Here is a 17,955-nt window from a genome sequence, read left to right as displayed (position 1 = left end):
GCAGAATTGCACGAAAAAAGTTCAGAATTGCAAGATAGCAAGAATAAGAAAAAATGTCAGAATTGTGAGATATAAATTTGCAACTGCAAGAAAAAAAAAAGTCAGAACTGCAGAGTTTTTATCTCGCAATTCTGACTTTTTTTCTCGCAATTATATTCTGCTATTTTGACTTTATTTCTAACAGCTGAAAAACTATCTCACAGTTCTGAGAAAAACAGCCAGAATTGCAAGATGTAAACAAATGTGCAATTAACTTTTTTATTTTTTATTCAGTGGCAGAATGGGCTTCCGATGTGATGTGATGTGATGTTGTATCATATTTATGTGATGCTGCTTGCTATAAAAATTACTTTACTCCCTGTAGGATGATGTCATTCAAGCCTTTTGTTAGTTACAAATAAATAATGGGATTGAAAGTCAAACTATAAATTAATTGCGAATTAAAATAATAGTCCCAAAAAATGTTCTGCTTAAAATATTGCAATTAGAGAGACGGAAAATACATCTTAATTAACTGGCGACAAGGCACAATATCTGCCAATATCGCCATTTTCTAAAATAGAAGCAACTGCAAAAATAATAAAATAAAATAAAATAAAATAAAACAATTAATGTATTTCTTTATTTATTTACATGCATACATATATAAATAAATATATTTTACCCAGACCATCAAAACATGGCCCAGCTATGATTTCATGAGCTAAAATACATACGCACTGGGTAAAACCTTCACATCTGACTACCTCTTAATTTAGGAAACAAAATCAAGTCTCAACCTTATTTAAGCTGCGCCCAACTCTGCATGCTTCACGCACAGACAGTGAAGAAAGCTTTGCCTTTGTTTGGTCTGTCTGTTTGTTTGCTGCCCCCAAGCAGATGGCATCATCCACAGGAAGTGAATCAGCTTGGCTCACACAGCACAGAGGCTCCCACTAAATTAAAAGGATCATCTCCAAAGCTCCCTGCTTACATGCCAAACCCCCTGGATGTCTGGAGTTATGATATGTATATGCTATACACACATGCATTTATTTCATATATTTTGATGGCCATAATAAGGTGAAGAAAACACATTTTACTATTTAATCACATTTAATCTGATTAAGCACTTGCCAAATCAACTACATTTAAGCCCTAGTAAGAAAAATTCCACTTCCTGCTTTTAGAATTCTGTTCCCTGCGGGCAATTTGTCACGATTTTAAAGGCACAGACTCTGCTTTTAAAAAATTTATAGGGATATTTTAAAATCAGCCAAACCGTATAGATGCCTAAGTACATATAAACAGAAATTTCACCATTTGATGTCTATATATGTGGGCTGTAACTGTATCTAAACACTGAGAGAATGAAATGAGAAACTACCAGCATAATGAATTTCCCATTTAAAAGCTATGCCGTTGTAATAAGCTGCTTTGATTTGGCTCTTGTCTTGACGTTGTGAGACAATACAGAAATCATAAGAAAAAAAATGACAGCAGCTTGTGCTCAGAACTTAGCATTCTGCTCATTTCCAAATGACAAATGTGCCTCTATTAACTGCACAACACTCTCACCTAAAAACAAAGCCCATCACTCTCAGAAAAAAAGGGTACAAAGCTGTAACTGGGACGTAACCGAAGTTTGTTCATATTTGTAGCTTAAAAGTCTACATATTAGTACTTAAAGAACAAATTAGTATCAAAATGATACATAATAGTACCTTTTGAAAGAGCATCGTCTTGTACTTTTTTTCTGAGAGTGCTTGTTAGAGAGAGTATAGATCTATGAATCCATATTTCAATACAAAGCCATCTACTTTTCTCTTTCAAAATGTGCTGTACTGTACATGTCCTCATGAAACACAGAGCTCAAAAGATGTTAATCAAGTTAAATGTCACCTGATGATCTCATAAATGTCCCCCGCACAGTCTATTTTGCTAGCATTTCATTCTGTGCTCAGAGGCGGCCGTTGAGGTAAATATTGCATAATGCAGAATGCCTGTCCCTCAGCTCAATAACAAGATGCTATGCTACATTACCCCTCAAACCTCCTTTCTGCAGGTGTCAGTTCTCTTGGGGAATAGGCACATTTACTCTCCATTTCTTTCAGTATGAGAGGGGCCATAGGAAACTGCCCCGAGAGGAGTGCTCATAAAACCCATACGCATTTCTATGCATCTTAGATGGAAAGCGACAACTAAGCTATTTTTGCAAGACCACCCCTTAATTCTATTTATGCTGTTTTGTTTTGGGGTCAAATGTTTTTGAGCCAAGGACCCTCAGGGGACAATAAGACGGAGCAGATGGTGTCATATTGTAGAAAACTAAATATCGCAGTTTAATAATACCATAAAATAACATTTTTATAATGCTAATAATGACTATAACCATTATTGACCTACCTGTACTTGTATATTACGGAATTTTACTGAATAGGTATACATTAATGTAACATTTAGCTGAATTTTAATATGTCTACTTCCACTGCTGGGAATTACATAATTACATAATCAGATTCCAAAAATTAAGTACCTGTAATTAGATAAATTACATTTTATAATACTTGTAATCAGACTACAGTTATTTTTTATTGATTACATATTATTCACTTATATGCACATATAAGTCTTTTGAAGGCTCTTTGAAACACATTAAAATGTACAGCCGAACCTCTTTCTTTTAATATTTTAACTCCTGAGATTTTAACGTAATAAGTTAATAACACATTTGCATGTTCACAGTTCTCTGACACTGGTTAATGGTGACATATAAAATATTGAATTTTTTTTTTTTTTTTTTTTAAAAATCTTTTTAATATAACAACAAATGGAATTTATTTGTCTTCTCTTTATTATTTTTTATTTAAATTATATCAATAGTTCATAAACTATTTGAATAAATGTGATAAACAAGTTAGGTCAAAAGTAACAAAATAAAAATGACAGGAAATAAAATGTAATTTGGAATCAGTGACAGATTACAAGATCTACCCAGCACTGTCTACATCATATCTTAATTTTTAATATGCAGGTAAAATCAAAATAAAAATGACAGGAAATAAAATGTACAGAGACGCACACGTGACATGCAGGAAAAATCAAATATCATTTTTTTGTTTAAGCTTTTTATGAAACTTACAACCCCCCTGCAGTTCCTTCAAAATGTAATGTTTAATCTACTTTATGTTGTTAATAACAACAAAGGGAATTTATTTGTCTTCTCTTTGGATTATTCTATCATGTAATTTGGAATCAGTGACAGACTACAATCCGTAAGTAATCCACCCAGCACTGTCTACATCATATCTTAATTTTTTATATAAAAAAAGAGAGTTCAAACAGTAATCGGAAAGAAAAAAAAAATACGAAAAAAATGTACAGAGCCACACAAATAACATAAAAAACAAAAAACCTTTTGTGGCCATGAATTAAAACTTTGTTCCCACAATTTAATTTGTTCCCTCGTTTTAATTTATTTCAGGTCACAAATTAAGAATTAGTTTCCTTGTTTTATTAAGTTGTGACTACACAATTATTTGTCTGATTTAATTAAAACAAGTCAACGAATTAGTACAATGTGGCCACAATTTACTAAAAAGAGGGAATGGATTATTAATTTGCAGCCATAATTTAAAACAAGATCAAGAATTAATCAAATGAAGAAAAAACTTTTTAATTTGTGGGCATGATGATGGATTTTGTCTGAATGCCATTTGCAGGGTCCATACAAAAGTGCAAAATAAAATTAAAATTTATTTATATATATATATATATATATATATATATATAATTTTTTTAAGGCATTTTCTTGTGTCCCAAGTGAATAAAATGCCATGTAGACTTTCTTGTAAAAGTTTAATCCAGGTGCTATCGTATAGTTGATCAAATAAGGGTTTAAGGGCCAGTAATGTACAATTAACTTGACAGATGTCTAAAGAAAACAGCTGTCATCTCTTCAAAAACAAGAACATCATGTGCTCGCCTTGTGGCTCACCGCCTGCGTTGCCTTCTGAGTGTTGTGAGTTAATGCTTTGCCCAGAACAAAAATGAGAACAAAACAAAAATCAATCTCTCTGTTCAATTCAAACTTCAAGGGAGGGAAAAAAAAAGAGAAAAAGAGTTGAGCAATTTGTCACTGAAGCATGTCTTTGTATTTCCTGATAAAGAACATTGCGCTCAAGACAAAAGGCAGGAGCATATGGAACAGAGTGAAGAGCACTGAAATGACCCATATCGTCTCATTAAAACCCTCGGAAACCGCTCCTCAGCGAGCTTTCAATCTTCCCGCAATTCACTTCAGCCGTACAGCGATGATTTTTTTCCGTATGGTCATTCCACTCATAACTCATGTCAAAGCATTCACTGCACATGAGGGGTCATACTCCACTGACCAATATAAGAAATAGCACGATGTGCTCGGAAAGCTGCAAGACTGTCATCGAAATACGTTTTTCTTCATTACAGGAAAGTGGGCTGTCTTCCAGCTCCCCTGATAACCCAAGATGTCGAGCTGGTCCCATAGGGAAGCTGGATGGCCAGCCAATACAGGTTCCCGCTGGCCATGTGGCACTGAAAATGTGCAGCTGCCCCTCCCTGGAGGCCCTGAGAATGCGGTGATTACATTTCTCTGTGGTGGCAGAACTTGGGCACACCAACGCTAGGAACACGCACAGTCCAGAAACTGGAACAGCAAAAACAATAACTATAAGATGAAAACCGAGGACTTAATATCCGGTAACAGCCTGGCTCAGAAATTAAAAACACTCCAGGTGAATCTTATTATAAAAACTAAGAGGATTAGGAATTGAATATAATAATATGAAGCAACTGCAGACAGCTGCAGCTACAGTATCGCTTTATTATTAGATTCAGTTACATGAGAACAAGTAGACAGTCGTTTAAGGTGTTCTCAAACAAGTCTAACTTGAGGAATATTAGAAGCGACATAGTGTAATATAAACAGTCCCACTGTGAGTGATACATTAGTTAGAGATGTACTTGCCAATTACAGCAGTTTTCATCAACTTTGAAGCAATAAGATGCTTCAAAATTTCAATTAGTTTGAAGATTGGTCTGAGTATTAACCAGTGAATAAGAATGCCAGCTCAGTGGCTCAGAACGATGACTTTAAATAAATTTAGTCCTTTCTATGAAGAGTTGAAATTAATGAAGTGTCTTAGGCTAAAAAAAATATGTGAGGATAAATTAAAGCAGTTATAGCACAGAGCGGGGTAAGCTGTGCCACTTTTTTTCTTAACTTAACCTCTAGTCAAGGAGAAAGAAGATAGAGGTGAAATTAATGCATCTAATTAAATTTCAGAATGTCTGCTATCAACTCAAATTAGAAGAAAGTGTCTAGAATGCAGAACCGTAGAAACAGGATTTAATGATAATTTTAAAAAGCGGGGGTTTAAGGGGTTTAAACTGAATCAAATAAGACCATAATGAGTAAAAATAAAATTAATTAAAATAAAATAATAAAATAAAATAAAATTTGAATCAGTAAAAGACTACAATTTGTAAGTAATCTACCTAGCACTGTCCACTTCATACTTATTTTATATATAATATATACATATATATATATATATATATATAGTTCAACAGTAATATATAAATTAATATATAATAAAAATAAGTTCAACAGTAAGCAAAAGGAAATTAATAATAATAATAATAATAATAATAATAATAATAATAATAATAATGTACAGAGCTGCACACAAGACATGCAGGAAAAGACAAAAAAAAAAAAAATCTATTGTGGCCACAAATTAAGAATTTGTTCCCTTAACTTAATTTGTTCCCACGTTTTAATTAAATTGTGGCAACAAATTAAGAACTTGTTTTCTTGTTTTACTAAATTGTGGCCAAGCTGTACTAATTCATCTGATTTAATTAAAACAAGTGAATGAAACAGCACAATGTGGCCACGGTTTACTAATGGATTGTTCATTTCTGGCTGGCTACTAAAACAAAATAAGAAATTAATAAAATGAAGAAACAACTTTTTAATTTGTGGTCATGATAATATATTTTTGTCTGAAAGGAAAATAAAATAAAATAAAATAAAATAAAATAAAATAAAATAAAATAAAATAAAATAAAATAAAATAAAATAAAATAAAATAAAATAAAATAAAATAAAATAAAATAAAATAAAATAAAGCTCATTTATAGAGTCATAACCTACTGCAAACTATAAGACATTCATTAAGGTTTATTATTCACAGGAAAAAAGAAATCTTGATAAAAAAGTACACAAGAGATCCATTATTAGACCGAAGAAACTTTTCCTTATATCACATTCCAACCACCAAGGCTGCAGGGAAATATAAAATATGTAGCTGTTCAGACTTTGTGTGGCTGAGGTAGCTTATTCAGTGTGGGAACCAAACTCTTGATTGTTTTCTTTGAAAGGTAAATTATTCTTTGCCAGCACTCCCTCAGATTTTTTGGAAAAGAATTTGGCTAGCACTTCAACAAGTCCAAAGTATTTCCTGCATTTAGATGCAAAGCTTATTATCAACATCAGTTGAGTTAGCCCGAAGCAGATGGCACGCTTTACCCCACAGCTACCATTATGGGAAAATGTACATTGTTTGCCTAAAGATTATCCGTAAATTTTTAAACAAAAACACGCATGGTTTAACATTTGCAAAAATATATATTTTATAGGTCACTGTGATTTGACATAAAATTTTACCTTTTTTATATGCCTATTTCTGTCCTTGGCATCTGTAAATGATTGAGACTGTCTAAATGCATAAATAAACACATTACATGATAACAATTGTGCACGGCTTCCTAGATTAAAGGGAAGCACAGCTTACTCACTGATTTTACTCCACAATCATAAGCAACACGGTAACCTCAGAGTGCCCAATATGCACAAACACATGAATAAAATTACCCATGCCAGTGAAGTGCTGTTAGTACACTTATGCGATAGCGGTCTGTGTTGGCTTACGGAAACATTAAATTCCACAGCACATTTTGTTGTGGAAAGCTGATTGAAATGCTTTTCCTATCGATACATAATCTATGGTAATGAGCTCCTCAAAATTCCCATGATAAATACGCCTGGAATCCATTCTGAGGCATTATAAATAAAACAGAGCGAACATGATTAATCTAAATGATAATAGAATACCAGTGGTGAGAATAGTTGACCCACTGTGCCTGGAATGTGTAATAAATTAAGCTCTTCTAGAAACGTCCCGCATCTACGTGAAGCAAGTTTTTAGCATAAACTGATCGATCTTTTCATGAATACAATTAAATATTAAAATCAGGGCACTTTTATCATCTTAAAATGCCTTGATATCATTTCCCATGCTTTGCATGTGAAATGCAACCTGGAATTTAACAAGCCAAGGAACAATCATGTGCAGGGTGATGTTGATTTTACTGGTGCACGGAGATGTTTCTGACAATGATCTGTTTTGTGGCATTGTGGGTTGGTGTAATGGCTACTTACATTTGTCCAGAACTTCATCAGAACCATCTGGACAGTCTGGTTCCCCATCGCAAAGCCAGCTCTCGGACACACAGGTTAGCTGGTCACCGCACAGAAACTCTCCAACGTCACACAAAATGGGCTCTGATGAGAGAGGAGGGGTGGAAACAGAGATGGAGTATGGAATGAGGTGCAATAGAGTCATTAAATGTTCAGATTACATGATTGTTTAATAAGTTTAATGATTAGTAAGTACAAGTGAAATGCATGAACACACAATGATTCATTATAGTGACATGAATGTGATGACAATTAACTTTACTGAACAGCCGGGCGATTTCAGTTTCGGAAACATCACATTATTTTTCCATTCTCTTTTGTTAGTACATCAGCCCTGCAGTAATATCCAATGATATTTACAGGAAAAACACGACTATAAGACTATTAGAATATCAAGCAGCTGTGAGAGTCCTTCAGGTATTACTCAGAACTGGGCCACACATTTCCCTCCTAAATTCCTGATTTCCCAAGCTACATGATTTATGAACATATCAAAATGATTATGATCCAAAATGCTCCAATTCCAAAATGTTAAGGCAGAAATGCAAGTGATAATTCCATGCACCACTGCTCTCTGTCCTTGCTATGCCCCACCACCATACACACACACAACCCCCGCCAAGCAAATTCACTATCAAGGGACAGGAATTATAAATGTCAAACGGTTTCATCTCGCTCCCGGTCTCTCCCTCTCTGTCTTTCTCAATCTCTCGATCTCTTTCAAGCTGCAGGCCTCAAAATTAGGCCGCTACCTACTGTATACGAACAGCTTTTCTTACTACACCGCTACGGGTGATGCTTTGATAGTGATCCATTTTGGAACTTGGTATAATAATAACTTCCAAATCAACATGCTACGACTGAAGCTCACTGCTACATGCCAAGGAATACTACCTTGTTCTGGCCACTATTGCAATTCTTTGCTTTTAAAGAAACTGACAAACTGTTGCATGAAGTAAATGTACAGCAGTAATAAAAAAAAATCTATAATTTACTCACCTTCATGTCATTCCAAACCTGCATGACATCCCTTAAAGGGTTGATATGATTCTTTAGGGTCTTAATGAAAAGTCTATAATATACTTTGGTTAAAAATTCTCAAAGGTCGTGTAAAACAACACCCTTTTTACCTTGTCAAAATGAGCTCTGCAAAAGTCATCCCATTCTGATGGACTGTTCCTTTAAATGCAAATGAGCTCTGCTCGCCCCGCCCCTCTCTTCTCTCTGTGGAGTGACGAGCCTGTTTACTTTAGCTGCATTTAGCCGTGAAACTTGCTAACTAGCACGTTTATTAGAAAAGGTGATTGCAGAGATTCATAAAAAAACCCTTATACTCACTTCTGCTGTAAGAGAAGCTGGATCACGAATGATTTGCACGAACATAGACGCATTTATGTAGATGGGGAGGCACATTCCCTTCACAAACAAATGTAATCCACTGCATTTTCAGCGGCTCAAATGTCGGGAGTAAATGACGACCACTATGTTCATTATTACATCCAGCAACACAACACCTCAATCGCTCAATCGGAGATATTCTTGTCTAATTTACATCCCTGCTCCCGCATCGAAACAAAGGAGGTCACACTGTTACAGCTGATCTGAGGTAAGACGCTCATGTCAATCAACTATTGTCTCTCGATGAGACGCCACACCGACAGACATCTGAGAATGGCTCGATTTGAAAAAGGGAATATTATTTTAACAGATCAATTAAAAACCACTGCATGGATTTTTTATCTTTATATGGTAGATTTGTACATACACTGCCAACACACATTAATGTTCAAACAACATGTAAAAGTGAAGTTTGCATCCGATGACCCCTTTAAGAAAAAGTTTATTCAAGTGTGCTATTAGTATACTTCTTTTAAACTAAAAATAGGAAAGTGCTTCTCAGAAATGTGCTTTATGTGCTTCTCAAAAATATACTTAAAATGACTTTTAAGTATATTTGACTTATATAAAGTCTAAATATATTTGAGCTACACTTGTGCTCAGAGAATCCATGTTTTCTTTTTTATATGGTAGGGGGCGCTATTACACATCTTCTGTGCAGAATTTCCAAAATACATCAAAGAAACCGAAACAACAGATGCTTCCACATGTAATCTAACATGATCATCAGACATAAAACAGCATCAAAACTGTTATGTTATGGAATAAAATGTAATTTAGCTGTCATTAGCTTTGGGGTGTTGATTGACTCCCTCTACACTTTGATTATCATTCTGAATCCAACTCATAGTTTTATTTTCAGCTTTTTGTTCAAAATGTTGTTTATCTCTTTATTTCACATTCAAGTGTTTATAAAAAAGAAAGCAGGAAGCTAGAATAAACTGTTTTTGTTTACAAGCAGATGCCCTGTTCTTTCTTTTGATGTTTTGTATGTTCATATAACAAAATGTCTACAAATTAATACCTAATAGGGACAAAGTCAGATACTTAAAGTATGATGTAAATTTTCTTTAAGTGAACTTTACATCATACTTTAAGTATCTGACTTTGTCAGATTTGAAAAATTTACGAGTATGATGAGCATTTCCTTCTGGCTACTTTGTATAGGTTTCTATGTAAGTACTGGTACTTCTGATTGGGCTGAGGCTGAAATTTAGCGAGTTTGAAGTAAAAGTATTTGAAGGACGTATAGTATGTGTCAGGAGCATTCACTCAGTATCATTATCTCATTTTTGACCGAGATGGCTTTTAGCTGGTTTTGCATCTGAACACTTCACTTCTTTTTAATGGATTCTTTCTCCTGTGGAGCACAGATTTTTTTGACAAATGGGGTAATGAGGTTGTTTGGACCTCAGTGTTCTTCAAAATATCTTCCACAGAAGAACACAGTCATAGAAGTTTGAAATGACATAAGTGTGAGTAAATGACACAATTTTTGTCCCTTTAATATCTCGCTTACAAATAGGAGCTGAACGAAGCACTTGCACTATTGAACATGGCTTGTGTGGTTTCAAACTGGTCTTTTGTAAGGTTGGCGATACACAGATACACATCTTCAGATGCAGCGACATGGGAATTCAGCACAAGACAACTGATTTCACAAGTTCATCCTACATAATTTGAAAATCCGAAAAATGGTATTGTACATCTTACAATGAAGGGCAGGCTGCATTTCTTTCTGGCATGGCTCAAGATTAGTTCTATGGGAAAGAATGGATCTAGCAAATTGTTCGAGGGCTGGGTTCTTCTACAATTGATTCACTTTCTTTAGAGCCACAGTGGCTCTGAAACTCGGCTGGTAATCTGGCCTGATTCAATTCAATGGCAGCTGCACATCAGTCAAAAAGCAATTACAGGGAATATGATGATGGCTGCCCTCTGTCCTTCATTCTTACTAACAAAAACAACAGCAATTCTGCTGTCCCGAATGAATAGTGACGGTGATTTGATTGTTGTAGTGGCTTTAAAAAGACGTGTCTATATTTTCGGATGAGTGGTTATTGAAACGGATTTCAAGCCAAACTTTTTACCTCGAGTGACTGGCCTTCTATTTTACAGGAAAATGTTGACTGACAGTTAAAGCAAAACAAAAAAGAAAGTTCAGCTGAATCAAATTCAAGTGGAGGAAAAATAGCCAAGGAGAGGAAAGGTTTGGTCAAGTCTCCAGACAGAAGATCTCCCGAGTCCAGTCTGAAGGCATCTTTATCTTTGCAGCTGAATTGGTTACCATTTAAAAAACATTCCTTTTACCTGAGGATAGTTTCTTTTGCAAGCTGCAGAATCCATAAAAGAGACAACTTCAGAACCCAGGAGCGGCATCTGTCCACTGATGTGTACCTGCTTTCATGTCAGAATGCCCTTTAAAGCTTAGCCCAATTTGAATTATTGGAATGACCAGTGATGCCACTTTACCTTTCCTCTTACCTCAAGAGGCCTTCACTTCTTGACTCGACTGTTTGATGCTTCCTCAGCTCTGTGTTTCAATAGATTCTCCACAGACAGTTCAAAATGCACAAAAAGAAAAACTGCACGAAACGCTTCAAGACTGTCAAGGAATACAATCTTGCATCATTTGTTTTCTGAGGCAAAAACCAAATTTACATCTGAAAGGAGGGAATGCTACGCTGAACCGCTAAATGTTGCGGCCATTCAGAGATAATTTCAAACAGACACGAGGATGGAAGATAAAAATAACAACGGAGCAAAATGGCCTCAACTCTTTGATGAGGTAGCGGTAACCCATTACCATAACAGTAGGAAATGTTCAGTGGAGCTTGGACTGGCGTGCTATTATGAGCTTCATTTCTGACACAAGCTGCCACCTCGACGTGCAGAGAACTTTGGCTCATTAAAGCTCCTCAGCCTTTGTGATTCCGCCAGTTTCGATATGCAAAACTCTGACAGGGAGCCGGTGAATAGAAGCGATGGTCTTCAGAACTCTGGATGGAAGCTCTGCCAATCTTATTTGATGAATCTGTCAAGGAGAACAGTTGTTTGACGCTAGGCGCCTTCGCCACAGAGTAAGCTCAATTAATCTCCATGATGTTGTTCAGTTTGTCGTTTGAGCACAACGCATTCAAGCATCTTCACAAACCATACAGCTAAAAACTTTTTAATACATTTGAAATATATGTTAAATGTGTGGGGTTTTTTTTAGTTACAGCGGGAGTCGGCGTCTACCATGCCTTCCTTGAGCCCACTGAGTTTTAACAACCCTCTTAAGCATGTGTTGAGTTTGGTGGGGGGGTAATTGAGAATAAATGGGGGTGTAATTGAGAATAAACCAGTCATATCCATCACAATATGATTGGATATGACTGGTTACGCTTGGCTGTGATTGGTTCATGCAATAAAACCTGGCTCTTGCATTTGTGGGCGTTCGTAAATCAGTCCGAATGAACAATATAATGGCGTTAATAGGAAGACTAATTTTAAAAAGTAAAGAACTCACACACTTAGATATAACCATTTTTACATCAAAATATGACTTAAAATGGCATTAAAACATAATCTGTGGGAGTTTTTAGTGAGTAATCAACCTGGTGAAATTTAAAATAAAATCTCTGTGTCTGAACAGTATTTACTGAGCTTTGATGACTGATGATCCAAAAAATTCAAAAATAGTTAAAACTTAGCTATTAAAAAGAATAGTTGAACATAGGTTCACAAAATGCTTAAAAACACTGACTTGATGAGATTTGTACTTGGTTTTAAATACAACATTCATTAAATTGTTAACATAAAAATGTAAAAAAAAATTTTTTATCTGATAGTGAAAGTACAATGGTGTTTTAGTGCCATGTTAAAAAATGTAAAAAAAAAAAAAAAAAAAAAAAAAAAAAATTCTAAGAGAATCAAGTCAAAATTAATTCATAGCAATTATGAAATTAAACTTATAATATTTTGAGAGTATATTCTAGCCTATTGTGCATGCAGATGGCCTGGACAAATAACGAATGCAATCGAAGACATGAAATATCATTTTGAATATGACACATGGTATGATTTCTGCTAATAATCCCACACATATTTGTAGTATTAAAAAGCATTAAATAAGAGAGCTACGGCACCCCCCCTCCCCAAAGGAATGTCGATTGGGTGTGTGAGCTGACTTAAAAAGATAAAAAGTTGTTCCTGTTCAGTCTGTTAATATTCTTGATATTAAGCTGTTTCAGTGAGCCCCTAAAATGAACTTTCTCCTGGTGCTCTCAATCCGGGCCATCTGCATGTGCAATAGGCTACAATCTTAAAATATTACTACTACCACTACTAATACTACTACTAATAATATAACTTTAACTTCTATGATTTAAATTCTCTAAATATTTTGACTTTATTCTCGTAGTATGTCTACTTTATTCTCTAAATATTTTGACTTTATTCTCAAAATATTTAGATTTTATTCTCATAATAAATTTAAATGATTCTTGAAACATTTCAACTTTATTCTCATAGTATTTCGACTTTATTCTCATAATATTTTGATTTTATTCTCGTAACATTTCAAATTTATTCTCGAAACATTTTAACTTAATTCTCATAGTATTTCGACTTTATTCTTGTAATTTTTTTACTTTATTCTCAAAATATTTCGACTTTATTTTTGTAGTACTTTGACTTTATTCTCGTAGTAGTTTGACTTTACTCATAATATTTTGACTTTATTTTCATAATTTCAACATTATTAAATATTTCGACTTTATTCTGGAAATATTTCAACTTTATTCTTCAATAAAATTTTGACTTTATCCTCATAGTATTTCGACCTTATTCTGGAAATATTTTGACTTTATTCTCATAATATTTTTACTTTATTCTCCAAATATTTCAACTTTATTCTCATAATATTTGACTTTATTGTCATAATTTCAACATTATTCTCAAAATATTTCGACTTTATTCTCATAGTATATAGATTTTTTTCTTGTAATATTTTGAATTTATTCTCATAATTTCAACATCATTCTCAAAAAATTACGACTTTAATCTTCTAATCTTAGATTATTTTTATTTTTTAAAGTGGCACTAACATGCCTTAGTATGAACGTAACGTTTATTTAACCAAGAAAATGAGACTGAGACATGAATTTGCATTTGATTAAAAAAAAATTAAATTAAATTAGCCTTTTTTTTCCACACAGAAAAATAAAGCTGTAACAGAAAGCCAAAGAGAAGAGAACAACTGTTTGAATTTACTCATCTACAATTGTGAGCCCCATTAATGAGCCTGAATCAACAATGCTCCAGTATAACCCTCAAAAATGAATCACCTTGCATTTAATTTAAGCTTTAACCGGATGCTCAACAGCTGTTCCAGCGGCTTCAGTCTCATTATCTTTCCAACTGTTCGCTGTCACGCAACACACCCAAGAACGTTTCCTTACTTTGACAACCCTACCGTGGCATGCTATAATAGAAAAGACAACTCACAATTTTTAAACTCAAGAAAGTCTGCTGAGCCACCGAGATCATTACTGTCAATTAAAACCGAGCTGAGAAAGAAAAACTGCATCAACAGCATAGAACGATCCACGTAACTTGCAACCAAAAAGTTATTAGGTCACGTAAGTAAAGTGGCTTTTTCATGTTGAGGTCAATGTACACAGTAATATGACATTCTCCTAGTTGGATTTCATAGGAAATCTTGTTATAAGTCACTCTAAGGCTGCGAAAATCCTTTGAGATTAGATATGATCCATATAATGCTTCTCTGACACTTGTGAAAGGATAAAAATTCTGCATGCTAAACCTAGCGTCTAACACAAACACATGCAACCGTCGTGCGCTCCTGTTTTTGAGCTTTACAACCCAAGATGGCCAGTGAACTGTTTAATTCTCACCTTGACATATACTACATGGTATTTTGATCTAAATGTCAGCTGCCTCAGTTTTGATCAGAAAACCGTGATTAACATTAATATCACCTGACACCTATTACATAAATGTCTTGAGAATGTCATTCGGCAGGAAGATTCACCCATATAATGCCAGTGAATGTCAGTGCGAGATTCAAACTATTTGTTCTGCTTCACTTTTCATTCATATTGATCTGCGTATCCAGTGAAAAAGCACATCAAATGAGGTTCGCAGAGACCACGATTAAGGCTCCGGTTGGTGCCGACGTGCAGGCCAGCCAGCTGAATTCTAGGGGGGAGGGGATAATGATGCTCGAAGGTGCCGCGCATTTACAAATTCCACAAGGCACTCCATCCAGGAAACACATCCTCTGCCAAAAGACCTTTACCATGGCAACTCTGAGCCAGTCGGACTGTGTGTAGCCAGGCTAGCAGAGAAATCAATGGGAAAGGACAACAGGGCCTTCATTAAGCTCTGCCTGACCTTCACTTTTCCAGTGAGGTCATTTTTATTTTCGAAACAACAGCGGGGGCATGTCAACAAATTAATCAAAGGGAACGCAGTCAGATTTTTAACAGCCATCGCCAGAGAAGCCGACTGCTCGGTATAATCTACCTTGTAAACAATGCATTATTCATGAGCGTGAGTTTAAATGTACAGTCCTCAAAAGATATTCTTCCTTTCATGATGTTGCTCGATGCAAGACAAATAAAGGCATAATCTAGATCTCTGTACACATCAGATAGACTTAAACTCACGATGCATCATAGGCGACTATGGGTATGACTATCTTGTATGCCGTTTCAGGGTTATGTATACAGTGCAAATATAAAAGTAGGCGCGTCAAAAGCTATACTGCAAGGGTTCTCAACCTTTTAAGCGTGTCTGAAACATTTTATGACTTAACACTGCATCTGTCTAAAGGAATTAAGCTACACACTTCTAAGTGGCGGCATTCTTGAGAAAAACAACACATTTTGCTGTTTCGCTTTTTTGCATTATTACTGACTGAACAAGAACACTGAAGATAAGTGTGAAAATAGATGCAGAAAGTGCCAGCAGTTTAAGGACGCTCAGTCAGTGACACTTGCATATTTGCATATTCATCTTCTGAGGCTGTGGGTTTGACAAACGGAGTTCATCTTTGCATCCAGGTCACCTTTGCATCCATTATAACCTACATTTAACATAATATTTTAAGCACCAAATATATAGACTACCATTCAAAACATCTGCACTAGCCTTTTTTTTTTCTTCTGAAAGAAATGAATACTTTTACCCAGCAAGTATGCATTAAATTATTACATACCACAGCCTTTTACAACACTGACAATAAGAAATTTTTCTTGCACACTAAATATTATAATGATTTCTCAAGGATTGGAATAATTACATTTTAAAATATATGAAATGTAATTTATTTTAAATTACTAGGACTGGGGATTGACACAGATTTCACAATTAAATTTTATTCTGATTCACAAGCTTGTGATTAAATTCGATTATCGATTGTTTGGATATATATCAAGTACAGTAAATGCAAAATTTTCTCAAGGAAAAAAAAAATCTCTCAACTAATGCTGTAAAATATACATGAGAGACAGTTGGTACTACATTACTATAATATTGAAGGTTAAAATAAACTATTTGTATACAACCTCTTTAATTACACTCAGTTAACTTTTTATAATAATAAAGTTATTATAACAAATACATAATTGTATTTCGGCTCCAAATCGTTTTTTGAAATATAAACATTTAAATGGTGGCTGTCATAACAACTTGACAGATTTATTCAAACATAAACACTGACGAACAGTGAAAATTATAATGAATATGTTATATGGTGCATATATTTAGCAAAATGCTCTTCTCTAGAGTTCATTTTTCTAGCTGACTAATGCGTTTATGGTTACCGAATATGTTTTTTCAGAGGTAAATGTAACGTTACTCTGTCAAACGTGTACTCTTTTTTTATTTTTTAACATATGGATGGTTTATTCATGTTTATTTGGTTCTGAAACTTGTATTAAAGCAGAGGAGATGATCAGTTAATGTGCTACTTCCTTTGAACTGAGGCGCTACAGTGATCTGTCACTCCACATTAAACAGCACCAAAACGTCATTTAATGTTTGACTACTGTAATCAAATGGACAGAATTTGAAATCTGAGACTTTATTTCATATCAGAAGTAACAGAGCACAAAGCTTATTACGATTTATTGGATGGAAGGTGTCCTATAATGTTCGTTCATTAAAGGGGTCCTATTACGCTTTTTCACTATTTGAATTTTAGTCAGTGTGTGGTGTGTATGTTTGGGCATATAAAAGATCTACAAAGTTACAAATCTCAAAGTCCACTCCAAAAGGAGATATTTCGTTTTTAAAAAATCCCTTTTCAAGAACTACAACAAACAGCTCCTTTGGACTACAGTGTTTGTTTTGTTATGTGCTGTGATGTCACAACGTGGCCCATTAGAATACCATTAAAATAAATCCCGCCTACGAAAATTCGTATGGTTGGGGGGTGGGTAGGGACGGGGTTAGCGATGCAGGGTGGAGAGACGCTTCTGGGATGCTTCAACGAGCTGCAGCGTGGCAGGTATAAACAACAATAAAGACCTGTAGTGAATCGATGTGTTTTTATAAGAAAAATATCCATATTCAAAATGTAAGAATCACTTTAATCTATCTTGCGCTAAGAGTTGTACACGGAATTTGCTGCTTTGGCAAGGGACGTGGCAGTACTGAAACACAGTCTAAACTGTTCACCAATTGCAATGCAGTGGGAGAGCTAACCAATCACAACACATTTAGTTTTTCGGAAGGCGGGCCTTTATCAAACCCGGAACTAATCGAGCCATTTGTGCCAGGCTGGGGAGAAAGTTTTTGTAATAATGTAAATTATGTGAAAAATAATGCGTTTTTCGAACCACCAAGCATGAGAGCATGTTCTAGTACACCCCCAAAACTAAATGAAAACAGGTTAGACTAATCAATTCTGGATTTTAAAAACTATATAATTTTGTAAAAATGAGAATCGATTAAAATCAAGAAATCTATATTTTTTACCCATGCCTATAATAATATTTAACAATATTAGTGTGTTTCTTGTATCTTGGGTTAATTTTCAACAACAA

General features: G+C 34.8%; 1 protein-coding gene across 5 annotated transcripts in view; it reads right to left on the bottom strand.

Annotated features, from left to right (window-relative positions):
* lrp1bb (low density lipoprotein receptor-related protein 1Bb) overlaps positions 1-17,955 on the bottom strand; it is a 355,559-nt gene that overhangs the window by 253,526 nt on the left and 84,078 nt on the right. For 4 of the 5 annotated variants that reach the window (XR_007828439.1, XM_051119357.1, XM_051119358.1 and 1 more), the window contains exon 2: positions 7,463-7,585. The exons of the other annotated variant lie outside the window; for it this stretch is intronic. Coding sequence is in view for 3 of the 4 variants with exons in the window: in XM_051119357.1 (XP_050975314.1) it covers positions 7,463-7,585 (123 nt within the window). In the remaining variant the exon portion in view is untranslated. The remainder of the gene's footprint in view (positions 1-7,462; positions 7,586-17,955) is intronic. 5 annotated transcript variants of the gene reach the window in all.

Source organism: Labeo rohita, chromosome 9 (genome assembly GCF_022985175.1).
Source record: "Labeo rohita strain BAU-BD-2019 chromosome 9, IGBB_LRoh.1.0, whole genome shotgun sequence".
Taxonomy (NCBI): domain Eukaryota; kingdom Metazoa; phylum Chordata; class Actinopteri; order Cypriniformes; family Cyprinidae; genus Labeo; species Labeo rohita.
The sequence above is the reverse complement of the archived record's forward strand: the minus strand, read 5'-3'. Positions and strand labels throughout refer to the sequence as shown.